The sequence below is a fragment of the Gymnoscopelus microlampas genome, assembly GCF_963454915.1.
Source record: "Gymnoscopelus microlampas genome assembly, chromosome: 5".
In the NCBI taxonomy this organism is placed as follows: domain Eukaryota; kingdom Metazoa; phylum Chordata; class Actinopteri; order Myctophiformes; family Myctophidae; genus Gymnoscopelus; species Gymnoscopelus microlampas.
Genome location: NC_139942.1, coordinates 27,201,367 through 27,227,797, shown reverse-complemented (window position 1 = coordinate 27,227,797; position 26,431 = coordinate 27,201,367). Strand labels below are relative to the sequence as shown.

The 26,431-nt window shown below is 40.8% G+C and overlaps 3 protein-coding genes across 4 annotated transcripts; 2 read left to right on the top strand and 1 right to left on the bottom strand.

Annotated features, from left to right (window-relative positions):
- Window positions 1-1,479: 1,479 nt before the first annotated feature.
- Window positions 1,480-6,052, top strand: gfi1aa (growth factor independent 1A transcription repressor a; the record flags this gene model as incomplete). The annotated part of the gene is made up of 6 exons (XM_084057636.1): window positions 1,480-1,591; window positions 2,246-2,395; window positions 3,395-3,822; window positions 4,253-4,390; window positions 4,973-5,138; window positions 5,711-6,052. The coding sequence occupies 6 exons, from the start codon at window positions 1,480-1,482 to the stop codon at window positions 5,896-5,898; spliced, it is 1,182 nt and encodes a 393-aa protein (XP_083913762.1). The 3' UTR covers window positions 5,899-6,052.
- A 1,622-nt stretch (window positions 6,053-7,674) lies between these two features.
- rpap2 (RNA polymerase II associated protein 2) lies at window positions 7,675-18,875 on the bottom strand. Of its 2 annotated transcripts, none has more exons than XM_084057631.1 (12): window positions 18,808-18,875; window positions 17,634-17,682; window positions 17,351-17,468; window positions 16,835-16,933; window positions 16,689-16,754; window positions 16,513-16,601; window positions 16,099-16,134; window positions 14,584-15,739; window positions 14,040-14,128; window positions 13,279-13,359; window positions 11,473-11,541; window positions 7,675-8,328 (listed from the first exon to the last, which is right to left on the bottom strand). In XM_084057631.1, exons 1-12 carry the CDS (start codon window positions 18,863-18,865, stop codon window positions 8,184-8,186), a joined length of 2,055 nt encoding a protein of 684 aa, XP_083913757.1. In that variant the 5' UTR covers window positions 18,866-18,875; the 3' UTR covers window positions 7,675-8,183. The 2 variants fall into 2 exon arrangements, with proteins under 2 accessions (XP_083913757.1, XP_083913756.1); XM_084057630.1 differs by having other exon boundaries at window positions 7,676-8,328; window positions 14,040-14,131.
- Window positions 18,876-19,411: 536 nt separating this feature from the next.
- On the top strand, window positions 19,412-26,431 carry glmna (glomulin, FKBP associated protein a). The gene is made up of 19 exons (XM_084057396.1): window positions 19,412-19,460; window positions 19,927-20,035; window positions 20,285-20,410; window positions 20,530-20,643; window positions 20,880-20,988; window positions 21,467-21,758; window positions 21,850-21,949; window positions 22,123-22,298; window positions 22,938-22,991; window positions 23,503-23,533; window positions 23,681-23,770; window positions 24,427-24,468; window positions 24,731-24,804; window positions 24,893-24,977; window positions 25,181-25,290; window positions 25,396-25,459; window positions 25,703-25,838; window positions 25,980-26,050; window positions 26,190-26,431. The coding sequence occupies exons 2-19, from the start codon at window positions 19,991-19,993 to the stop codon at window positions 26,268-26,270; spliced, it is 1,800 nt and encodes a 599-aa protein (XP_083913522.1). The 5' UTR covers window positions 19,412-19,460; window positions 19,927-19,990; the 3' UTR covers window positions 26,271-26,431.

Here is a 26,431-nt window from a genome sequence, read left to right as displayed (position 1 = left end):
AGGTTGAGTTATAAAAAGTAATTCTCACGTTTTAAAATGTATTTAGAGTAGCCTATGTGGGTAAGACATTTTGACAAATAGGAGGCCCCAACCAATCACTGTCTGGTAACTATAGTGTAGTGTGTAGCGTGTGCTATTAACAGTCTCACTTCTCATGCTGTCCATGTGATAATTTGGGTTCTTCAAACTAATTTCCTGGACGTCAGATTTTAGTCTGTGTGTGTGTGTGTGTGTGTGTGTGTGTGTGTGTGTGTGTGTGTGTGTGTGTGTGTGTGTGTGTGTGTGTGTGTGTGTGTGTGTGTGTGTGTGTGTGTGTGTGTGTGTGTGTGTGTGTGTGTGTGTGTTGGGGTGGGGGGGCAGAGAGGAAGGGGAGGGGGTGTCAACATCTATCTTGCAGGAGTGACTATGCAGCTTCTCTCTCTAAAACTGAATGACAGACAGCAGCAGATTACAAGTTCAGCAGCTGTAGATTGTGACTGCAGGATGATGACTTCTCTCCTATACTGAAGAAGTGGCTGCTGTGAGTATCGAACATGTGTTTCATCTTTGCCTTCGTTATCTCAACCTACGGGTTATATACGTGCAGGTGCATCAAACAAACTTTTTCTCATGCTGGGCTAGAAAAATCGATAACGCTTTGCTTTCACCCAACCTTGAACATTCAAATAGCCGCAAAGATTTGAGGCTTTCTGATTTCGGAGGGACTGTTTTTTAGGTTTTAAACCCCTATCGAGGCTGGATAGGGGAGAGCTTTGAGGATGTAAAACAATAGCGCTAAAGTTATTGGGGGTATAAGACTGTTGTAAGGGATACCTCGGGTCCCCATCAGCAGGCTGTTGTGCAGACAGGCCGCTCAGCGTGCCGTTCGCGTGTCATTAACTGGATACTGTCACCAGAGATCACTTTACCTTGCTGAAACAAATAGGTCATTATCCAGGAGAGCTTGGATAATGACTCACAACCAACTCCTGAAATCATTTTTATCATGTCTTCTCCTACGCATTTTTATCACTGGCGTTTTAAAGAAACAATGTCTGATTGAATTTAGTCTAATTCATGTTTGAAATCTCAGATATAGGCTATTAACAGCTGCTATATGCGCAACATCCAATCTCGGTTAAATAACTGCTGTTATTATAGGCATATCTCCTAAACAGTAGACTTCCTTTAACAAGTTAGCCTATATATCACTTCCAGAAAGTCGTTTTTTGAAACACTATCTGTTTCCACTCTTTACAGGGTATAACCCCGGAGACCCTTCAGGGGACCAGTGGTCTCTTTTGGCCACCTGCCCGGCGACACCTGTTAAACGATACGGCTGCGTTGCGCATGCGTAATCGTCTGCCAGAAATCCTAAAGCTTGGATCGTCTATCAACCAATGGTGTTGAAATCTGTCCAGAGATAAAGTCAGTCAGGCCAGTGTGTGGAGCGAGAGGATTTCATCACAAACAGTGACTTGACGACCACGGAGGTAAACTATGCCGAGGTCTTTCTTGGTGAAGAGTAAACGGGCCCACAGCTACCATCAGCCTCGGTACCTGGATGATGACTGTATCAGGCTGGACGCTCTTCTGGCTCATGTATGCGCAGGTAAGTGTTCATTCTTAACGTTATTGTTGCAGGGGTCATCATCATTGTGTCCTGGCAAGACTTGACCGTGTCCATGGCAAATGTTTTTTTTTTTTTTTTTTTTAAATGTCAGTCTCCAGGTTTTCTTCAGAATATGTAAATCATGACACTGATTTACTGGCACATTAGGAGTCCACTAAGACAGTGGTTCTCTAACGTTTTATTTTCAACAACCCCCATAACTCTGAGAGTGCAAAGTTACAGACCTGTTAGGTCATTTAAGGCTATAGCTCTTTATGTGTATCTATTGTCCGTTCATTTGTATGTCCATGGCAAAAATATAAATTTACAAAAATGTCAACCACAAGCCAGCATGTCAATGATCCATTGGCGTGCGTAATTGTTAAAACAATATTATGTCAAAGTCTGTGATTTAACATGCATGGTGCGTAAATTCGTTAGCAGTATATGATTCTTGTTATTATTCTACCACTCAAATTTTGTTTTCGTAGTCCGTACACAAAATCATCACGTGTTAATTGGACTCTGTACAAATGGAGCCTATATTTTCAGAAAATAAACACTGGGGATTTTTCTGTGTGATTTTAAAAATCACACAGTAATGTGACACATTGTAAACGTGCATCTCAGACCGTTGTCCTGTGCGTTAAGCAGAGAGCGGTGGTCGTGGGGACGATGTGAGGGGCTCTCCGCGGACAGCTGAGCTGTCCTCCAGCTCTCCTCTCAGCCTGGAGGGCAGCGTGTGTGACCGCTCCATGGACTATGATGACTTCTGGCGTCCTCCGTCTCCCTCCTCGTCACCAGGTCTGTTGTCATTTGTCAATGATTATTTTCCATCCTTATTTTGATATATTGTTTTGCTGTAATTGCTCCAAGCCTATACAGGCCTGTAATGGTCAAGACTTAAGGAATAGCCTATAACAGTGTTCTAACATTTTCATGTCAAGGACCCCCACATTGATTAAGGCCTTTTTGGCCTATAGATAGAAGAGATTTGTATTGTTATAATGTTCCTACCTAAATGATTCAAAAATATTTCAAGATTTTCCAAAAACGTTCAAAATAGCAGATCAACAATGGCATTAACTTGTGAGCTTGTAGATCGGCTATTTTCGAAAAATACGAAGTATAGGCATATAATAGGATTGAGGATAAACTGATTTTGATGCTATATTAGCCTAACTAATTTTGATGGGGACCCCTCGGGAACCCCTCAAGGACCCCCACATTGAGAACCAGTGGCCTAACCACTTAAACCGCAGCATCTGTATTGTGGTGGGGAAAGCTTTCGCAGAAAATAGCAGATCGACAAGCTCACAAGACATCACGCTGCGACGCATTGTGAGCTTGTCGACAAAAACAGAAAATACACTATAGCAGTGGTTCTCAACCAGTGGTCCGGGGTACCAGGGGGTCCCCTTAATTAGTTAACATAGCGGCACAATCGTTTCAACCACTTAGCTTTGGCTATTAAAAAATAGCTGATATAAGCTCATAGCGCGGCACCGAGTGTTGCTATGAGCTTGTAGATCTGCCATTTTTGAAAAATCTTGAAAATGTGTGCATAGACTACTGTATCTTTTGAATGTAGATTTTTTTAAGCGTACATTTTAAACTCAAATCTTTGCTTCTGGGGGTCCCTGGCACAAAACATTTTCAGATGGGGGTCTGCGGCCACATGTATATCAATTTAGGGGTCCTTGGCATGTTGAAAACCACTGCACTATAGTGATTAGGCCACCGTTTACCCATGATGTGGGGTTTAAGTGGTTAACTCAGATTAAACTTCTTTTTTTTTTCCAGATTCAGAGAAATGTTTCACTCCGGCGACAGAAGAAGGTCACCATTGCAGCGTTCCATTCCGTCCGTACGCGTGGACATCATACCCAGGCTCTGAGCTCAGACATCTGGTCCAGAGAACATATCACCATCATCATCACCCGGCCGCCGTGCTGGATCCACTGGATCCCGATTCACCGATGAGCGGCTATGGAGAGGAGAGCGGCACCGACTCTCACCTTTACGCACAGCGGGGCCTCGGTGCCAGATTCTACCAGGATTATTCCCCGACGGCCCGCCACGAGATCTACAGCGCGAGGGACGAAGATGAGCTGTATCTGGATCGCAAACACAACAACAAGCCCACCACCAGCTCTGAAGCCACGAAGTCAGAGATCAGCTGTTCTAAACTTCAACCAAATGGAGCCTACAAGTGTATCAAATGTTGCAAGGTAGGCCTATAGTCTTTGTGGTATTCTCTTTGTGGTATTCTCTAGGGTTCCCAAACCTTTTAGCTCGAGACCCATGAGAAACTTGTGAAAATAGCAGATCTACAAGCTCACAAAGTGTAGCTTGTAGATTGGCTATTTTCAAACATTTGTTTTATCTAAATGCTTTTGAAAAATCGTTGAATTTGTTTTGAAATAATAATAATTAAAAACGAAAACTAGGAAACAAAAAAATAAAGGGATATTTATTTACTTGTGCCCCAGAAAAATGTGTCTGCGACCCACAAATGGGTCCCGACCCACTGTTTGGGAAACAGTGTTTTTATATGACAAAAAAGAAAGAAAAAGATAAAGATAAACGTAGCAGTGGTTGATGGCGATGATGATGATGACACTTGAGTTGCATGACTAACACCCGTTTTGAACCCCCCAGGTATTCTCAACGCCCCACGGATTGGAGGTTCACGTGAGACGCTCGCATAGCGGGACACGGCCCTTCGAATGCGAGATCTGTGGAAAAACCTTTGGACACGCAGTGAGCCTGGAGCAGCACAGGGCAGTTCATTCTCAGGTACACGAGGCCTCCACGCACAATTATCATAATAAATATATGACTCATTATTAACCGAGGCGCAAGGTAACGAAGTAGCCTATACTCAAGTGCTACTGTAGGCTACTTAAGTACACATTTGAGGAATCTTTACTTTACTACAATCTTTACTCCACTACAATCATTTGAAGTTACTTTGCAGATATAAATGATTATATTATAAAACATACATTAATCACTTCAGCCCTATTTTATATACATAGGCTATTTGAAAATAGCTGATCTACAAGCTCACACGTAATGCGTTGTTGTGAGCATGTATTGCCTAGATCTGCTATTTTCAAACATTTTAGTACTTTTACTTTTGGTATAATTTAGATTTTTTTTACAGGATTTTTAATACTGAACTTACATTTTTACTTACTTAGGCTACTTAAAGTAAAACATTTGAGTACTTTTTCCACCACTGATTATTAACAATTATATAGCCTAACCAAACGGGCGAGCGTAATAATGTGTGCACAAAGGTGACTGAAATAACTAAACTACATTGATTAATATGTAAACATAAAAATGCTGTTTTCTGTTGTCACCCCCACACAGGAGAGAAGCTTCAACTGCAAAATCTGCGGTAAAAGCTTCAAGCGCTCATCCACTCTGTCTACACACCTGCTCATCCACTCAGACACGCGGCCTTACCCCTGTCAGTACTGTGGCAAGAGGTTCCACCAGAAGTCAGACATGAAGAAACACACTTTTATTCACACAGGTGAGAGATTATGGCCGCATATACGGTGACATTTCAAAACTTATAAACTAAAAACAACCAACCAACAACCAGTGGTGGTAAGTAAAAGTCCGGTATTAAAAATGTACTTGAGTAAAAGTACAAAAGTATTGGCATGATTTTGTGAGCTTGTAGATCGGCTATTTTCAAATGACCATTGTTGATTATTATTTTTAATAATAATCAACATTTAAGTAACTTAGTAACTAAAGTTTTCTAATAATTGTAATGGAGTAAAAGTATAATATTTGTCTCTGAGATGTATAGGAGAAGTAAAATTACAGAAGATTGGAAATACTCCAAAGTAAAAATACCACAAAAAATACTTATGTAGGCAGGCTGCAGTACTTGAGTAAATGTAGTTTACTTTACACCACTGCCAGTGACATCCTGTTAATCTTACTCCCAGCAGCGTGTAGGGCCTACAACTCAACCCAAATCTCCTTTGTAGGCTACTGTACCCTGCAAGTTAAATGAACACCGAGGACTTAACTGTTCATTGTTTTGACGTGTCATTAACCGTTAAGGTTCCTTCCATGTGATTTGCAACACAGGTGAGAAGCCACACAAATGCCAGGTTTGTGGGAAGGCCTTCAGCCAGAGCTCCAACCTGATCACACACAGCCGCAAACACACCGGTTTCAAGCCGTTCGGCTGTGACCTCTGTGGCAAGGGCTTCCAGCGCAAGGTTGACCTGAGGAGACACAAGGAGACGCAACATGGACTCAAAGTAGTGTGTTGAAGGAAGAGAAACGCTTTGTTTGTACTCGAGACGCACTTTTTGGATGCACTGAATGCAGAAATTGTATTATGTTTGTTGTAGTAGCCTATATATAGGCCTATACTCCATTTTCTACTGCTGTCAGTCAGGTGGTCTTTTTGGCTAACGTATTTGGATGATTTGGAGACATATAGGCCTACGAATTTATTTAGGCTAGTCTATTGAAATTATTCTAACCATATTGTTGTCTTTATATGAAATGTTATTTATAATTCATTTTCGTTAAACAAGTGGGTATTGATGCCATTTTCAAAACGAGTAGGCCCAGGCAAAGCAGTGATTTAAAAAAGAACATGTCATTTAGCGGTAGCCAAGCATGTCCATTACGTTTTTTAAATAATCACTTCTGAATGTGACCCTTTACATCGAAAACAATCACTGAAAATACACATTTAAAAAAAGAAAATAAATAAAAGAAAAAGGGGGACGGAAAACCCCGAATATTTTTTTGTCAACAAATGCTGCTTGCAACATGGCTCGTTTTTTTCTCCTCCACTGCCTTGTGAGCTTGTAGGTCGGCTATTTTCACTACTTCTTAAACATTTGTTTTGGAATTTATTTGATTTTTTAAAAATGTATTCATGAAATTCTTTAGAAAAATCATTGCATTTTTTTTTAATTCATGATTTTTTTTCTTTCAACTGTATGTTTTGACATTTACTCGTGACCCATAAAAATTGGTCCGCGACCCAAAGATAGGTCCCGACCCACTGTTTGGGAAACAATGAGCTAGGCTACAAACATTGCGACACTCACTGCAGTTAAACATCAATGTGTGCATTGTAAAAATGAGAAGCTGTAAGCAATCAATCACGTCTTGGGCTAAATGACAGCCTGGTCGAAATAAAACCCGATTTAAAGTTATCTCCCGGATTTAAAAAAAAATCCCTATAGCGAGAGCCACCTGGTCAAAACCAAATATTTTCGCCCGCCAACAAATGAAGTTATGATACCATAAACCCCATAAACCTTCAAGTGAAGGAAGTCCAGAGAAAATAGCATCACTTTTATTACTCCACCAGTTCTTTATAGCATTCATCCTCGTGGCCACATGACGTTGCCTCAGTGGGTGTGATTTATTTGCTTGAGCTTTAAATCATCTAGGATCTGATTTAGACCCATCCACATTGTATAGTGTACATAATGTTTTACAATCCATAACGTATTACTTGATCACCTACAGTAGGCTACATCAGGTTGCTAATATGCACCTGTCAATTTAAAGAGATGTCTGCCTCTTCAAATAATGTCTGTAGGCCTATAATGATGAGATAAATGGGAATTAGATTCTTGGTGTATCTAAATAGAGATAGAATGGAATCTCTTTCATATGTCAATGTCCAGAAACAGTCGGCCTATGCGAAAATGTTGATCAAATATAAGCTGTGTAAGCATAAAATGAAAAATACATTCCAAGAAACTTTCAATCCACAAAATTACCTGACCTTTGTTCAGAATTAGAACGAGAATCACAGACAACAGCAGCCATCTCTAAAGCCCAGTCCACACCAATAATTTGCAATGCAATGAGTTGCAACTTGCAGTTGCAATACTTGCAACCACTTGCAACAGAAGGCCAAAACTGCTGCAACCTGCAACGGGGCAATTCAGATCGCTGCAATTTCTCTCTGCAACATATTGCAACATTTTTGTTGCGTCACGGGATCATTGGTGTGGACTAGGCTGACAGATTATTTTTACACTAATGTGATGGTGCATAGTTATTGTCACTTGCAAAATATGCAAACAGAACGTAAGAACCTTTGACGTTTATTTACATATATTTTATTCAGACATACTGATCCTGATATGTGCATGACTGAGCAAGAAAGGGTGTGTCTGTTTGTGTATGCATTAGAGAAAGCTGGGGTTTTGATCTGCTGGACCAGGGTCAGTAGTAGGGGAGCAACAGTTAATCAAACTAGTGTTATAAAAAATAATCGATAATTGAATAAAATAATCGATTTGTTATCGATCCTTATTTTGGGCCCGTCATCAAGTGAAACGTTTTGAAAAACTTCAAAAACATTCAAAAATTGTGGAAATAGATCTCAAAATGCGACACGTTGAGAGCTTGTAGATTGGCTAATTTCACTATTTTTGCATGACACTGTTATGCAACGAAGTATAAACAACGCTTAATCGAGTCATTCACACAGAAAAAAGTTATAAAAGAACGCACTTCTTGATTATTCAAATCAGTCAGTATCAGAAAATAGTGTGCATCTGTATGTGTACTGTATGTGTCAGAGAGCTGAGGTTTTGATCTGCTGCACCAGGTTCAGTAGATCTTGCTGCTGCAGTTTGAGTTCCTGCATAAGGGTGTTGAGGTACTCCACTGATGCTGGGCTCTCCAGGGCCTCACGGACCACCAGCGACACCTCAGACAACCTAAAACAAACGCACACACAACTGTAACATAGCCTATACACCACATACAAAGTATTAAGAGCCTATGGCACCCCAAAACTACAAACAAGAAGAGAAGAAAATAGAAAACAATTCCTCTACACACATTTCTTGCTGCATGTGTGTGTGTATGCTTCTAGCATACACACAACTACTTAAAAGTATTTTTCCATACAATATTAATTTTCAGTTATGGGTAGTGACTATTTCTAGCAGTGAGTTCGAGCTCGTAGTACTGCATGGAGGCATGCTTCTGACTGGCGTGGTTACCTTGCCTCTCCCCCCCCAGCTCTACCTCTCCAGTCTACCTGTTTATAGGTGTACTGTTGGCTAATCTCCGGTTCACCCCAGGGTCTAGAGTTGCAGGAGGGGGGCATCCATTATTCAGTTGGCCACAACAATAGAGGCCAGACCAACTCCACAGCTGCCAGGCAGCAGATAGATAAGACAGCACGCCAAATTATTCATGACAGAGGGATGAAGGACGCACAGGTTAGGGCAGTTGATTTGGGAGACTAAAGAAATCATACAGTGCAAATGGGACATGTGACTCGATGAGGAAAAAGGACGATGAGGGGGCCGTTGCCAATCTGATCAAAGCCAGTTGAAATAAAAGGATAGGATAGTAATTTCAGGTGAAATGTTCCATTTCACCTGAAATTACCATTTTGTTTGTTAGGCAGATGTGCATTCGAATGGCTTGGCTTCCCTGTGAATCTCTGACATTATATTGATGAAGTCAGTCTTGCTCAAATATGGAGATGGGGACATCCATACTGCCCTCCAAGTACGGCTTTAGACTGGCCATAGCATGGAGGGACGGGTGGATCGGAGATTATAAAAACTACAAAAAAGAAAAGGACAATGTTGTCATTGACCGATTTGAAAAATATTCAGGGATTTACTTGGCAGAAGTCAGACGTTTGGCGCTGATCAGTGTAGTGGTTTGTAAGATTAGCCACGGACAGACAAACATAGACTTAATATTTGAACACGATTTTGAGGGATACACATACATTATGAAAATGCGCTGTTCCCCTTAGGCACCACGCCTTAATAAAAAGTGTATGTCTAAAGAGTATGAAGTATGAATTAGCCTTCAGTGCAAGAATTCAAACCTATAGAGGTATTACATGCAGTATTCTTGTGTCCTTCCTTAATTTTCATGCGAAACAGAAATGTTCTGGATGAGCAGATGGATATATTTGTTCTTCAAATTTCCCATCTCTTGACCCAAACCATAATAGGCTGTCGTTAAAACAAACAGATCCAATTTTAAGTGATTAATCTGCGGTATTTTACTCAACCTATCTTACTGTTCAGAGATTTGTTGTGGCATTAGCAGGATAATGAACACAAAAACCTTTGGATGCTAGTTTCTCTATACAAACTTCTTAATCTTCCCATGTCGGCGATATTGAATAGACAAAATTGGGAAAACTTTGCTTTATATAAATCTAACTTATTTTTTTAAGAGTTGAGAAATTCCTCAATGCAAATAAGCAGCATGTTCAAATACATTTCCAGAAGTAGACTAGTCCGTCCACTCCAGATTGTTATAAATCAGAGTTGTAGTTTAAATGGTCCGTTCATTGTTGTCATCATCTCACGTTGCCATCAGGTGGAATGTTTCCCAGGACATTTTATAGTCTGTGTATTTAGATTGTCTGTGTATGTGTGTATTTAGCTTTGAACGTGTACAGGACATGGGCCTGTGTATGTGCTACTCCATCACGGATATAGAGGGAGCAATCAGATGGAGATAAGGCCAGGAGTTGTCTGTGTGTACTCAGACAGGAGCAGCACGGAACTGTCCGTAAATTGTGTACACACACACACACACACACACACACACACACACACACACACACACACACACACACACACACACACACACACACACACACACACACACACACACACACACACACACACACACACACACACACACACACACACACGGCACGGGCCATACAACATTATATCACATAGCTTTCCCTGCCACAGAACTCCAGGGAGGGTGAGTTTGGACATACAGTAACACACATACAGTACTTTATGTACTAAAAGTAAATGTTTATGATGTTTATAATGACTAAGGGGTTGTTAGAGGAAATGTCCCAACATCAGAAATTACACTGAGACAAAGTTGCCCACATAGAACAGGTCTAGGCTATGCGACTCATTGATTCGGCAGGGAGAACAAAGTGTTGTTGCTTTGATTTGTGAGTTTTCATAACCAGCTGTATGAAGTCATGAGAAATTATTGCTCTTCCCCTCAGATCTAAAACAGAGCATTGCTACACATGTCAGGACCATCCATTGATCTACACTACACTGATTGTATTTATCAAACAACCCCAATGCTAACAATTAACAACCACCACTAAATAACTGGCCTTTAACCTTAACCTACCCTTATTTCTAACCCTATGAGTTATTTATAAGAGTGGCATTACACAATTTCAGGATTTTCTATCTTCACATGCACATAAAAACATGCAACACATGCACATGTACAACTGCAGAGTGCAGATCAAGTCAGAAAAATCACTTTGCTCCAGTTGTGGTGTTAAGTTTAAAGATTGGGTGTTCCTCCATGCAGGACCCCCCCTCTCCTGTTCTCTTGCCTTGCTAGGGAACAGGCTGTGCAGCTGTTATCTTATGGAACCATAACACACACATGCACACCTAAAACCAAAAGAACACACATGCCAGTGAGATTTTCCATGCTGTAGTGTGTGTGTGTGTGTGTGTGTGTGTGTGTGTGTGTGTGTGTGTGTGTGTGTGTGTGTGTGTGTGTGTGTCTGTCACTGTGGCAGACATTTAACAGAAAGTTCCATGATGTTCCAGCCTGAGCACAAATACAAATAAATAATAAATAAACACTGAGGAATTTACTGGGTACATACAAACATACATACACACACACACACACACACACATTAAAATGGAGAAGCACCAGTGCAATACGCACACGCGCACACACACACACACACACACACACACACACACACACACACACACACACACACACACACACACACACACACACACACACACACACACACACACACACACACACACACACACACACACACACACACACACACACGCAAAACTTACGAATGGAGAAGCACCAGCGCTATCAGTGTCCATTCTGGGGTTTGGTGGATTATGTTGGTGTTGGTAAACCTAGAGAAAACAAGAAATGATTTGAATAAATCATATGCCACTGGCTTCTCTGCCTCTTCTATACAGTATGTGAAGACATGTATAGAGGAAATAATGTTGACAGAAATTTAGAAATTTATGCCTTACATAAAGAGACTCCAAAATGACAATACATTTACGTGGTGACCTATTGACAAATATGTCTAAAGAAGGTTAGCCCTGGCTGAGAAGTGACAAGCATTATGATTAATTGTTGTGTAGTTTTCCTCCATGGAGTGCTCTGAGGCTGGAGTAGTGTTTACAAGACGCCATTGTACAACTTAGGAAGGGGAAAGAAGGCCAAACGAACTCTTCGAGTCAGAAAATAGTGGCAGAAAATGGGCATTTAGTAAAATATCTCCACTTTCCCACAAGATTAACACAGATTTCATTATCCCCACTTCCTCCAGTGACTATGGAAATTAAGTGATTTCCGCTAGAAATGCTCTGAACAGCCTGTTTGAGCGTGTCAGGTTCTTGATCCGACCAGAGCTTTTCGAGCCCAAACGATGCCAGATTTTTGAGTCCGATGTCGATACCGGTTTTGGAGAGTCCTAGATCACAATTACCAATATTTTGACCGATATATTGTCCGAAGATTTTAAGTTTCCAAATCAATTTGAAAAACTTTTGTATAAACTTGAAAACATTTTTTTTTAAAGTAAGCAAACAAATAAACATTGATTTGATCGATAAATGCAAAAGCTTTCATTCCACTGAGAAAACCCAATTGTTTATGCACAACCTCTTTTTCTTATTTAAAGAGTAAAGGGTATTAAGATTGGTTCAGTTTGAATTTAGGTTAGTGGCTCAGGAGGTAACTGCTCCCCATTAGCAGGTTGGTGCCTTGCATAGCTCCTTTTGCTGTTGGTGTGTGAATGTACAGTGACACAAATATCCCAAAAGGAGTGGAGACTAAATTATTATTATTATTATTAAAACATCACATTTTCTGGTTGACCCCAACTTTAGTAAATGCAGACAATTAATAATTTAGCTTGACAACACCTGAATAACCTTTTTATTATCATTATTCTTTCTTTATTTCGTTTTCCTAAACAGATGGTACAACAGCACCAGGGTGCAACAAACAGTAGCATATTGGAATCTGGTAAGTGCTAAATTCACACAACCGTTTGATACTGACAGCATATAAACTAGGAAAAGAGAGCAATCATTAAATCTGACGAGGTCCTACCAACCGTCGGAAACCTCTCTGTCAATAGAGTGGTGATGAATGGCTCTCCAACAGGACTGTGTACATTATATAACTCTTTTAGTTTACACCTCAGGGTCCATTTCAGTGGAACCAGCGAGCAGCGAAAAGAGAATTCCTGGAAGTAGGCTTCTTACTGGATGCGTTACTGTGCTGCTATTAAATCACTGCCATGGGAAGTCAACGGCATTCTGCCAATTACCACTTCCTGCTGATGGCAACTGCGCCAGCCAATCACAATCTGCAAAGGTCTATGGCAGGAAGTATGTTCAATTTTGGTACAAGCTTTTGATTTGTGTCGTTTTAATAAATCGGTAAATACACATAGAGAATGACCAAATACTAGTTAACTACTAGCTACCATGTATGTCACTATTCCCTTCTATAACAATAATTCTCTAATTTTCAAAACAAAAACTTTACAGTTGAAAAACCCTGAGAGGCACTAAAGAAATGAGTGTGAAGCTTGGTACAGTAGGTCTGAAAGGAGGTGTTGTACTCACCTAAAGGTCCTGACCAGGTTGTTGAGATCCCTGGTGATGTCATTTATGGTGAGACGCATCGGACCCACAACGTTTATGAGACTGAGAAGTATCACAGATAGACAGGTCAGTGATACGTAGATCCAGTCCAAGTAAAACAAAATCAATAGCCAGACAACTATTCCACAATTCCGAATGCTATATAGAGTCTGGAACTACATCTCCCGAAGTCCGAGAGGAAACTGGCACTTCCGTTCACGAAAATATATTTTAAAATATCTTTACATTTTATTTTTTAATTTCCATTTTTGCTAAGCATCAAGCTATATATGCTTAGATTATTTTGATTTATATTAGGATAAATGTGTGCAATTGTAAAGACGAAACGGAAGTGAGGAGGAGGCTTCACATCTGGTTTATATCTTAATCATGATCAGAGCTTCCGAGTCCCAGACTGTATGACCGGAAACATTTGAAAATTGTGAGAGGCAACAGTCTGGCCACCCGAGACTATAACTTTAGCCACAATGACAGCAGATACTGTAAGAGGTAAATGGTTCAGACACAACTAACAAACAAATGTGGCAGTTTTATCATATCAGTTTTATAGCTACTTGCTACAGCTATCAGGTTTATTAATGTTACATCAAGAAACTGTGCATGTGAATGAAAGTATCAGCTTCCTTTGTACGTGCAGAAATGTTACATAACGTAATGTTGTAATCATGTTAACACTTCTTTGACACATGAACAAAGGAACATGCACGAATGTGCACACACACCTTCTGGTGAGCTTCTCCACAGTGATGTGTTTCTGCATAAGGTGCTGGGCATTGGAGTCAATGAGAGGAAAAACGGGTTCACTCCAGCTCTGCTGCAGAGAAAACAAGACACACAGATAAAGTAAAGCCCAGGCCATTATGTAGATGAAGATGCTGCCAATCAATTCTCTACACTCTACCACAGGATGTTTACAGCGCCCCCGAGTGGCCAGTGGCACATGCTACAAACCAATGTACACATCCCCCTTCATTCGTCTCTCGACATCCACCCACCTTCCTCACATCCCCCCATGCTTTGAGAAAGAGGGGGGCATTTCTAACCCTTTATTAGATAGTGATAGTGGAGAGAGATGAAATGTCAGGATAGATAGGGAAGGACATGCAAAGGGCTTCGGGTCAGACTCTAACCGGGTCGGCTGCACAACAAGGACTGCCACCTTAATGGTATGTGCTCTACCAAGTGATCCACTGGGGCTGATGTTGAAATAATTTCTATTTTAAATAAAGTATGTTTAGATTTCAGTAATTCTCCAGCACCTCTCACCTGAGTGTTTTCTGCAGGCTGTTTGCTCTCCTCAGGCAGCACCCTGTTGCCCTTGTAGAACTCTGTGACCCTCAGCTGCATCTCCTGGGTCTGCTCCCGCAGCCTGTCATAGTCTGGAGCTGGAGCCCACGGCCTCTCCCGCTGCCCTGGTGTCCCTCCCTCTACCACCTCCTCCTCCAAGTCATCTTCATCCAACTCCTCCTCCTTCTCTTCCTTTCCTTCTCTGCTGTCCACAGGGGGCGGGCCCTGGAGGGGGCCGGAACCGTACAGGAATGTCAGCGTCTCCTCGGTCCTCCATTCCAGCAGCGTTCTTTTCAGGCCTTCTAGGAGGTTCTGCCGGAAGGTGTCGGGCTCAGCAGCTCGGGCTGAGTGGTGTTTGAGGAGGTTGCGTAGCCCTGCGGCTCCTCTCTGGCTCATACCCACCTGGGTGATGTCGAGGCCTGGTCCGGCTGTGCTGGTGTCGCCCTCAGTAGCGGGGAGTGGTTGAGGTGGAGCGGAGAGTTCCAAATGAATTCTGTTTTCTGTTGAGTCTGTAAACGCAGACGGGACAACTGCAGTTCTGTGTTCTTCCTGCAGTTTACCTTGCTTCAGAGCTGGATCTCTGTCTGGAGGAGTGCTGTCGGTGGACGTGGTTGCCTCTGTTTTAGTGCTCAAATTAAGCTTAGCTACTGCCTCTTCCACAGAATGCCCCTCAAGCGGACCTCGCTGCTCGCAGACCACCTGCTGCACAATGGGCTGATCCACCCCTATAGTATTAAGTTGTTTGTGTCTTGCCATGTCAGCGCCTGGTTCTGTTTTAGAAGCAATACACCCTTTACTCTTCTGCTTAGTTACATTTTTATTTGGCGTCTCTCTTCCTCTATGCTGGGTCTCCTTTTCATCCTTCTCTCCCTCCACATTCTCCTGCCTCGCCCTTCTCCCACGCTCTCTTTGCTCTCCCTCATCTGTGCGTTTGGGCAGTTCACCCCAGTGCACTCTGGGTCCCTTTCGCTGGGACACCACACTGGAGACGAACTCCGGTTCCTGTTCTCCGTCGCTGCTGTCGCTGTGGCCTGGGCCGGCTGCAGGGGCCTGATGCTCTAGAGGTGAAGGGGTCTCGATGTCCTCGCCACGAAGGCACCTCTCTGAAAGCCTCACCTCCTCACCTGAGCTACCACTGAACACAGGAAAGGAGGTACATTTTTGTTTTTAGTGCCCATTATTTATACCTTGTGCACAACAGTGTCACTCAATTAAGATTTTTCATGTTGTCACGATACAATTATCAATTGAAATCAGTTATCTTCTTCGAGCGACACCATAGCTCAACTGGAAATCTATTAAGTATTAAAATTAGGCATACAGTAAGTAATTTGTTATATCAAAGACATCAACGCAGCAAGATACAGGATCATGTCCAATGCTGGACATGTAACACCTTTACATAATAAATCTTAAAAAGTGTTATATAAGACACACAAACTCTTTATATTTGATGGAATCTAATCATGGATTAAATAAAACAATAATACATACCCATCTCCTTTCTCCATCAAAGAGATTCCTGGAGGGCTGTTGGTGGGATTGAAAATACAGAAGATGATGATTACAACATGGATGATGGTCTTAAAATATTAGGGTCAACATTCCTTTTTTAATTAATTTGATCAACTATCAGGCAGGCATTCACAGAGGTTTGTCATCCTAATTCTTGAAATTGTGCCATTTCTCAAGTGATGATCAATGCAATGATGATCAAAAATGCACTATAAGCGAGCGTCATGTCACGTCCTTGTGTCTTACCATGTTTTGATTGTATCTCGTCTGTTGGTCCTTATGACATACTTTTACATTTCTATTATATTGAATTATATTGTAGCACATTCGATTGTATTCTACTGTCACATCAGTGTTTCATGTTGTATGGTTCATTGTATGGTGTATGTGTACCTGTCATGCTGCCTGAGCCACAGGGGTGTCTTTGGTATTTGCAGCTCAAACTCTTTGGATGCTTTGTAGCAGAAGTTACTGCAGAAGCACTGAACAGCAAGAAGGCAAAATGAACTGTTAATATCTTACACACTTCTTAAATGAACAGAAGGTTTTGTAGTCTACACAGAACTTACCTTGCGTTCACTGATGTCATACACTTTATTGGTCTTGGTGCTAATTTTGAACTGCTGAGTGGGGATCTATGAAATAAATAGCAGAAATGAATTACAGTTAAACATACAAAGCGTAGTCATGATAGAGAAAGATTTAGGGATCTCACCTTCTCTAGTTTATTCTGACATATAGGATAGCCACACAGTTTAATGATGGATCTCTCCTCTATGGCATCTTTGTAATTGGCTGCAGTTATGAACTTAGCCTGCAAAAGGAGGAGAAAGGAAATGGGTGAAAAACAGTAAACTTTTATACTGTACTATGCTATACGGGTGGCTAAGATGATCTAATGGTTTGAGTGACCACATCTCCCTTACTATGTTTTAATATATGGAAGTAAATAAGTAAATAAAATAAAAATAACCGATATACAAGCTCACAAGTTATCGCCATGAGATGCGTTATTAACTTGTAGATTGGCTATTTTCACTATTATTACACAACACTATACGACGTATAATAGGGCTTAAGTGGTTAATCCATTTGTTGAAATATATATGAAAAATATAAAATATATTTTTAAAAACCTGCTTATCGATTATTGGATTAATCGGAAAAGTAATCGATAGAATAATCGCTAAGAAAATAATCTATATTTGCAGTCCTATTTGACTGTACTTACACAGTCGATGAGAAAGTCTTCAGTCACACTGTCCTCGTCTAGGAGACGTTCCACCACCTGAACAGCCCTCTTCTCCAACTCCAGCTTCCCCCTCAGTGCTTCCTTTACAGCCTCTCTTCTGTCATTGGACAAAGACATTACACAAACAAATAGAATCATATATGAGGGGGCTGGGCAATTGGTGGAGAATAATATAGATAATACTAACAAACCACCACCACCACAACCCACACACACACACACACACACACACACACACACACACACACACACACACACAGACCTTCTTGCTTCTTCTTCAGCGTTCAGTGCTTGTTTTTTTGCTTTGTCACCTGGCAAAATGATAAAAATAGATTAAATACACTGATCAATATATACAGTGATTCAGACAGACAGACAGACAGACAGACAGACATAGATGGATAGATAACCTTGTCGTGTGTGTGTCATACATATGTGGTTGTTGAAGTAAGTTTACATGTGTTTAGTGCTGCTTTGAATGCCATCGCATACAGAGAATGTGGTCTGTGATTCTTGTGGAAACATTTGACTAAATACATGTTCTGTGAGAATTTTCAAATGGATATGATATGACAAGAGCTGACCCCAGAAAGTAGCTCGCCTCATAACATGTCTATGGTGGATTTTTATGAAACAAAAACTTGGCAGATACAAAGAGGATAATCCAAGCTTTCCGTACAGCTTCAATGTTGGTTAGTTTAACGTTGTTTAATACAATCAGATAGGACTTTTCTGTTTGGATGAAATGGGCTGTCAAGGGTTGGTATTGCGACTCTAGATGCCAGATAGAAAAAGAGTTTCTTGCAGCTTAGCCCTGAAACATGATGACTGACAGACGAGCGTCATGTGAACCATGGCTACTTGCAGCTGTGTGTGTGTGTGTGTGTGTGTGTGTGTGTGTGTGTGTGTGTGTGTGTGTGTGTGTGTGTGTGTGTGTGTGTTGAAGTAAGTTTACATGTGTTTAGTGCTGCTTTGAATGCCATCGGATACAGAGAAGTGGCTTTAGATCAAGACTCTCGTAGATGTATTTTGACATTTTTATATCTAATGTCAAAATCGATTAAAAAAAAATACATCTACGAGAGGGCTAACAGAGAATGGGGTCTGTGTGATTCTTGTGGAAATATTTTTACTAAATATACACGAGCTGACCCCAAATCGCAGCAATTAATTGTTGAGTGAGAGAGCACACACTCAGCACTACACGTGTTCTATGTCTGGGTTAGAGAATACATGTAATGTAATGTATGTATTCATCCATTCTAGGGTTAGGGCATATAAGGCCAGCCAAAGAACACTATCACCTACATAATATTATTATGTACAGACTACACGTCAGCCGGCCTACAACAGGTGTTCTATCAACACGAACAGTGAACAAGCATTAACTCAGTAATAGTTTGACTTTTCGAAAAACTTCCTAGTTTAAAACGGACCTTTTTTAGAGGTTTTTGAGGAGCGACTGCTCTGTCTTCTCTCATCACTGTCCTCCATGCTGCTTCTGTTTGGCCACAGAGAGTCAGTGCTGCCACATCCTGTGAGAGAAATAAGCAACCAGGTCTAGGACAACAAGCCAAAAAGAAGCAACTATAGGGAGTACCAAAAAATCCTAAAGAGGCCATATGAGCACTTTAAACCTAATATTATGCATCGACTATTTGAAAATAGCCGATCTACAAGCTCACAATGCATCGCGATGTGACGTGTTAGTGAGCTTTGTAGATCTGCTATTTTCAAAAACTAAATGTGGAATATTTGAAATATTCTTTATAACAACACAAATGCTCCCTAGCACAAAACATTTATGAAACTATTTGAGAACCTCTGGTTTAAATAATAATAATAAAAAAATGGAAACAAACCTAAATAAGCAACTATACTTTTAGCCAAGCCAAAAAACGACAGAAAAATAAGCCCAAAGTCGCTTATAATAAGCCGACATGGCAACACAGAAGTTGACCTCTGAACTATGACGTTTTTGAGTCTACGGCAAGTCATTGGGACCTGATTAGGTCAGCCATACGCAAAACACTTCCTGGCTTCACACACACAACCATGCATGTTCACATCACAGCCTCTCTGACATCATGTAAGTAAACATTATGATCTATTCAAAACGTTCCTCATCAGCAATATTAACACTTTTCTTTTGCGTTGGACTTGTCTATAAAATAAATAACATGGTACTGGTAGGTAGGTATGCTATGCTAACACACCAATACATTGTATTGAAATCAGCCCAGCCTCATTACATTTGAGACAGTTGTCATTATGTATTATCCTTGATATTAAAGTGTATTATCTATGATATTAAAGTATCAATAATAAATACATCTATGATAGACAGTCTTGATCCAAGGCTACATATGAATGATTTTTACCAATAAAGTGTTTAACAACTGAATAAACCAGTAATGATCTCTTAACTGGATGCCTGTTAGCTTTGGCCTCCACACATCAAATATTTTACATGTAGCATGAACATTAATATGCTGTCTGACTGTGTGTTGTCTTGTCTATTACATTAATAATAATATACCCTTTTTCTTCCTTAGACTAATCGGTTTATGTTTGAAAGGAGACCACCAATCCCTTAAAGACCATATCTGTAAAGCAGTGATGGCACTGGCACTCGAGCAGCTCAGTGATGTCGTCCAGAGATCTGTGAGTCACAATGGCCCCTCAGGCAACTATAGACCGAGTTCATTAGACCATTCTTTAATTGGCACAGAATGTCAGCCACCCCTCCTCACTCTGTCTGTCTGTCTGTCTGTCTGTCTGTCTGTCTGTCTGTCTGTCTGTCTGTCTGTCTGTCTGTCTGTCTAGCCATTGTCATCACCGTAAACATAGTCCTCTGCCTAGTGTTTTTAAGACCGAGCATCTCACCCAGTTTTTGCCCTCTCTTTCATACAGCAAACAGTCCAAAGTGATGACTACACCACTGAGGATTATGATGTCTTTATGATTGCTGGACGGACTTGCATAGAGGAGGGAGACTGTGCTCAGGTCCTTAGTATTGTTGTGGATGACAAAAATAAGGTATTGCATTTGTTATGACAGCTTATCTGTGTATTTGTTTTTCTGCGTGTTATTTTTCCAATATATCTTTGTTCACCCCATGAAACAGTGTAATAATGTAGTTCCTTCATCCTTCTCAGGCCATAGTGAGATGTATGGGTTGGAACCTGCTGCCTCCTCTGATCCAAGTTCTTATAAAGAAGGAGGACAAGAATCTTCCTCACTGCCTGGCCATTTTCAAACACTTGATCACGGTCTGCTTCTCACTCCCACATTCAACACATTGATGCCATATTTAGCATTTTTCACTTGAAAATAGAACAAATTGGGCTTTGTTATTATTATTTTTGCAGATTACATAGGACTGCTATACTTTTGCCATTCTCTCCCATTTGTTTGCCATTTTACTGATATGCATTTCTTGTGTTTGAATTAAAATGGCACAAGTCAAAGAAACATACAGAATAAAAGTTGTTGTGTATTTGGTCAGGTCTGTAGTCCCAAGGAGCTGCTGGTTGGCTTATTGGAGCAGCTGGATGAGGCCCACTCGGACACCATAACAGACACCATTGTCCTCCTATGGAAACCACTACAAGACGGTAAGGAAGATAGTTCACTTTACACATACTTATAGCCATCTACACACAAACCTGGACATCACTATGGGCTTACTCTTATTTTTATACACATACGTCAACATAAACACACACTGAAACAGTGAATGTTTTGCTTCACCTCGGTATACTGTTTTGGAGAAGCCTTGGAAGCCACAAAATATGAGCTCACTGTCCCAGAAATTACATGTCTTTTTCACCTCCATCTTTCGACTCATTCCTCACATCTACCGCCCGATTTATGCATTGTGGTACACTGCACACAAAATAGCCGATCTTCAAGCTCACAACATGTCGCAAACGCGAATCGTTGTGAACTTCGGAACACGACACTGTCATGCAACAAACTGAGCTTACTGTTTCTACTTGCTTCTACCCCTCGCCCTCACTCCTACAACACTCCCTGGATATATCTCTGTCTCTCTCTCTGTGTGTCTCTCTTCTCTCTCCCTTCCGTTCACAGTGCTGGGGCGTCTGGGCAGCCGTAAGGCCTCGTCTCTGGGCATGGTTCTGTCCACCCTGCTGGAGCAGGTGGCCAAGCTGCCGGTCCCCAAGACCAAAGAGCAGGAAAAAGATGATAACTTCTCCCTGTGCCGCTGCTGCACTGTTCTCCGGGGTTTCATCGTCCCCCTTGTCCACGAGGCCAGGCAGAACATCCTTAAATTCCGTAACGAGACGCCAGACATGGCTGTGGACGGAGAAGACAGGCTTCTACTGGTTAAAGAGGACGAGCTGAAGACAGAACTGTTGAAGTTGTAAGTGGGATTATCTTTGTTCCACAACTAGGATTGTTTGGTTTATTATAGTTTATTAAATCTATGTTTTTTCTGTCTTTCTATACTTCAGCTGTATGAAGAGTCTGTGTGAGCCTCTCTTGGGCGTTGTGCTGACGGATGCAGACACCCTGGCTGTGTCTCCCATCAGGGACTTCGCTGAAGAGATATTGGTAGGACATATTAAAGAGCCCAATAAAAAAATATTGTTTGAGTTGATGTGTAATATGCACAGAAGTGCTACACAATATTTACTAACCAGCATGACAGCAGTTGCAGGTATGTTTGCTGCACTGGATTTGTGACTGTGCGATCCTTTTTTCTTCTTTTTAACTGTTTTCTATAGTTCAGTCTAACACAAATTGGGGAGCCGCTCCATAACCTGGTGTTCCACCCTGTGCTGAAGAGGAAAGCGGTGCCAGGGTTTCTTGAAGAGGAGGTGTGCTACCCCAAAGAGTCGTTAGCCAGCCTGGCTTATCTTCTGTTTGTCAATCACCTTGCTGCCTTCCCTTCTGTGTTCAGGTAAATTCATCTTATTCATGTTTTGTGGTTTTGCTAGATTATGCTAACCATATTAACCCCGGCATCCGTATTTTGGGATAGTAGCAGACAGACAATAGTAGCAGATCTACAACAAGCTCACAACGCGTTGCATGATCAGCTATTTTTGCTATTTGTCATTCAACAAAGTTGTTAAAATAAAGTTTTGACTTTCATGACCTCCAAATATTGTTGCCCACTTTGGGCTAGAAATACAGTTTTAAGTTTTTGCACACATATTAGATTGGCTCGGACTTCCCACGACTAAGTGAGGGAGAGAAGTCGCATGGATAGAGGTGGCTCTCATTAATTTATCATTTAACTTTTCTCACACTGATTCTATTCGCTTGTTTTTTTTGTATTTACCTAAAAATAGTGACGTTTGACGTCTGTTGTGAAAATATGTCTAAGAAACACGCTCAGACGAACATAAAGTCATACATGTCTCGACAACAGCCTGAAGACAGAGGCGAAGCACAGCACATATTAGCAGAGAACTGTTTTTACCAGCCGTTCATTTGTGCACCTTGCCTTCATTACTTATGCACACTTTATGACTAGCTAATAAAGGAATTGATAATGTATTTGTATAATCTTATTATTGACTCTGCTTGTTTTCAGCCCTGTGTTTCTCCTACGGTGTAATATGGAACATATCAACCTGCTTTTGTCCAGGTAACTGCTGTACATGACTCAGTATTCCAAACCCATTTTCTTAGCTGGATTTCCCAAAAGCATCTTAACATTGTAGTAAAAAATGACTCTATTTTAAGTTGTTATAGCGTAAAATCCCGTATTAGCAGTAAGGCTTTGTGGTTAGAGTGTCCACCCTGACTGAGATTGGCAGGTAAGGGTTTGATCCCTGGCCGGGTCATACCAAAGACTACAAAAATGGGACCCAATGCCTCGCTGCGTGGCCCTCAGCATCAAGGGTTGGATGGGGGGTAAGTCCCTGCGACATACTAGCATCATGTACGCTACAGAAACAGGAGATAGGCTCCGACCACATGGCTCTGTAAGGCTTACTTGCAATCAAACAAAGCTATGGGAAGATGACGTGGAACAGGAAACAGGGATGTCACCTTCTGGAAACACTGGACTACAAAGCACAAAGCCTATAGATTGTATTTACAGCATTGTAGACATAATACGCCCAACCTATTGTAACAGTGTTTTCTGTTGTTAGAACTGAGGAAACATGGATTCAGAAAGGATTGGTAAGTCTCGCATTACTTAGTTAATTTCTTACCTACTTAGTCCTATTAATGCATGGGTGCAAATAAGTCCATAAGCCTGTCTACAGAATGCTCCTTTTTAATTTTTTACTTCCTATATGTTGAAAGTGTGTGTTTCTTTGTCACCAGGAGTTGTATCAGAAGAGTCTGATGAGGGCCGAGGATGCCAGTCTCTCGGTAAACCTACTGAACATCAAAACCTTCATCAGTGTCCCACAGGTACAGTACACACACAATTTGATTTGTGTCCATTTCAATATGCATATAGTATTGTTTTAATGATATGCTCTTTAACTGTAACAGCTACAATCTGGGACTTATTTAAATGAAAACAAATATTATTATATCTGTATGGTAGAGTATGTTAATATAATATAACAGGCAGCCTTAGTGGCTCACCTTGTAAGAGTGAATACCACACAAGCTATCGTCCTTCCAGGTTTGAATCTCACCCGAGGGTCTTTGCTCCATGTCATTTATTTTCCTTCTCTCTCTCACCTTACCTGTCACTCTCTCATTGTTACTATTGCAATCAAAGCAGAAAGAGGCTTTAATACAATATATCTAGCACAACTTGGAGGTGGTCTCTCCACTCTTCCTTAGGCAAGTTTCAACACTGGTGTTGGGTAGGACACCTACTGGCTGATAATGTCAACATCTCTCCGTCAGGAGAGGGAGACGATGGACATAAAATGTACAGATTGTAGATTGCTTTAAAATGCTGTCCATTTTTCTGTATTCAATTATAAAATGTGTGTACTACTGTTTTACTGTGAAAAAAAATCCAAAACAAAGGTTTTGGTAAACATAACCAGATGTTCAACCATTACACATACTGAAATTGTGGCTTGGCATGTGTTTTCTTTTATTTTCAGAACTTGGTTAACATCATGACGCTCTGTCCAGCACACCATTTGGTAAGTGTTTCAAATGTTTCCATATGCTTATTTAGCGTATCCTCATCCTGCTGTTACGCTAAATATAATTCCCTCTGGATACAAACACTGAATATGTATAGATAAAACTATCGGTTGGGATTATTGGGATTTTAATAAAAGAAAATCCCCTAAGATATTGACATATAAACATGATAATAGAAGTCAACAAACCCTTGATATAGTTTGCTAAGAACCAAACATATGATTGCAAAATGTTGACTTTTTCTTCTGTTGATGTTAGAGAACTAAAGGTCTACAGGTGTTACAGCTGAGCATTGATAAGTTTGACACTGAGGCCAAGTACAAATTTTTACAGTAAGTATCCTATTTCTCACTTGAAAGTCTCACTCTCCACACTCTCTGCCGCACTCCATACAGATGCCTATTGGTTGTCTTGTTTCAGGTCTATGCTTAAGATCAGCAACCACTCAGGAGTGGAGGGATACATCATCAAAAACATCAAAAACCAGATAGACTATTCCCTGAAGGTAAGACCAATGTGCAAAGGCAGAGTAATGTAGTAATGAAGTACAACATCAGATCTGCTACTATTAGGGAAATATGGGTGTGTTATGTGAGAAGAAAAAGCCTCAGACATGCAGTGGGATCTTCTGTTTTTCTCTCTCCATCTCATTCTTTTTTTTATGTGTTGCACCTCTGTCTGTCTGTCTGTCTGTCTGTCTCTCCTCAGCCAGGAAACGGTAACGAGTGGTTCCAGGGGACACATCTACTCCCCCTTCTGCGCCAGGTACTGCGTCTCCCTGACGGCCCAGAGACTGACCTCTTACAGTACATGGACAGGTCAGTCAGTATACATACATAGTTTGTATGGACTTGGTAGCATAGTAAAGCTTTTTTTTAAGTACTGTTGCTTCTGTATAAGTCTGTTTTTCTTGTTCTTCACAGAGTAATGGAATCTCTGAACCTCCTGCGCTATTTGGTCATCAGAGACAAAGAGTCAGAGAACCAGGTACCTTTAGTCATACTCTCACTGACAACAATCTACAGCTGGTTCTGCATTGGGACATGAATTTTGATTTGGCCATGATGTCAGGACAGGACACATTGGTGTGTGTGCATGGTATCCAGTGTTTATCAACCACTGGATGAGAAACACTGGCTTAGATACTATAGTATATAAATGACATACCGTAGATGCTATATCAATTATATGGTCACATTCGTCATATGTCTGCTCTTCTCATGCTTCTAGACAGGCATTTGGACAGAGCTGTGTAAGATCGAGGAGAACTTCCTGAAGCCCCTGCGTGTTGGTGTGAACATGTCCAGAGCTCACTATGAGATGGAGCTCAGAAGCACCATGGACAACAAGAAGTCCAAAGATATAGGTACAAAATCCTACAATGCGATTTTATTGAGTGTAAGAGTTAAATTAAATGAACACACAGGATTTTACACTAACCTCTATGTATTCTTACTGCCCACAACTAGTCTTCTAAATGCACATACTGTATGAATTCCTTCCACAGGGAGTTCAGCACTTTCTGTAACTGTAGGTGAGGAGAAATTGGCAAATATGACTAAAGGCTCACAGATGCAGGTAATTAGTGATGTTCTAAATGTTATTTTTTAGTTTTCATTTATTTACAAATGGACATATTATCTGCAAATACATGATTGTCTTTCTACCACATTAAAGCAAAACACATCATGATTTACTACTTTTTTATTCGTTACAGGCTCTGCACTCTGCCCTGGACACGTTCGACATGATGGAGAGTGTTTTGGCGCGGATAGAAGAACTGTCCTTAGGATCTTAGGAAGCAACAGAGTTTGTGTTTTCAGTTATGTTACTTAAACATATTGATATTATTTACAATATGTATGTATGGGTTCCTTACATTTGAGATTTTGGAGAGGATGCCTGTTGTATGTTTTTTTCTCTCTTTTTCTACAACTCATAAAGGACTTTTTTGTCACA

Excerpts from the sequence above, each read along its gene's own strand:
- rpap2 (XM_084057630.1), bottom strand. The coding sequence starts at position 18,865 with ATGGAGGACAGTGATGAGAGAAGACAGAGCAGTCGCTCCTCAAAAACC. Across the intron at positions 17,683-18,807 it reads CTCAAAAACCTCTAAAAAAG|GTGACAAAGCAAAAAAACAA; the intron begins GTCCGTTTTAAA and ends TCATTTTGCCAG. Across the intron at positions 8,329-11,472 it reads GCGCTGGTGCTTCTCCATTC|GTTGTCTGAGGTGTCGCTGG; the intron begins GTAAGTTTTGCG and ends CGTTTGTTTTAG.
- glmna (XM_084057396.1), top strand. The coding sequence starts at position 19,991 with ATGGCACTGGCACTCGAGCAGCTCAGTGATGTCGTCCAGAGATCT. Across the intron at positions 20,644-20,879 it reads TTTTCAAACACTTGATCACG|GTCTGTAGTCCCAAGGAGCT; the intron begins GTCTGCTTCTCA and ends GTATTTGGTCAG. Across the intron at positions 23,534-23,680 it reads CATGGATTCAGAAAGGATTG|GAGTTGTATCAGAAGAGTCT; the intron begins GTAAGTCTCGCA and ends CTTTGTCACCAG.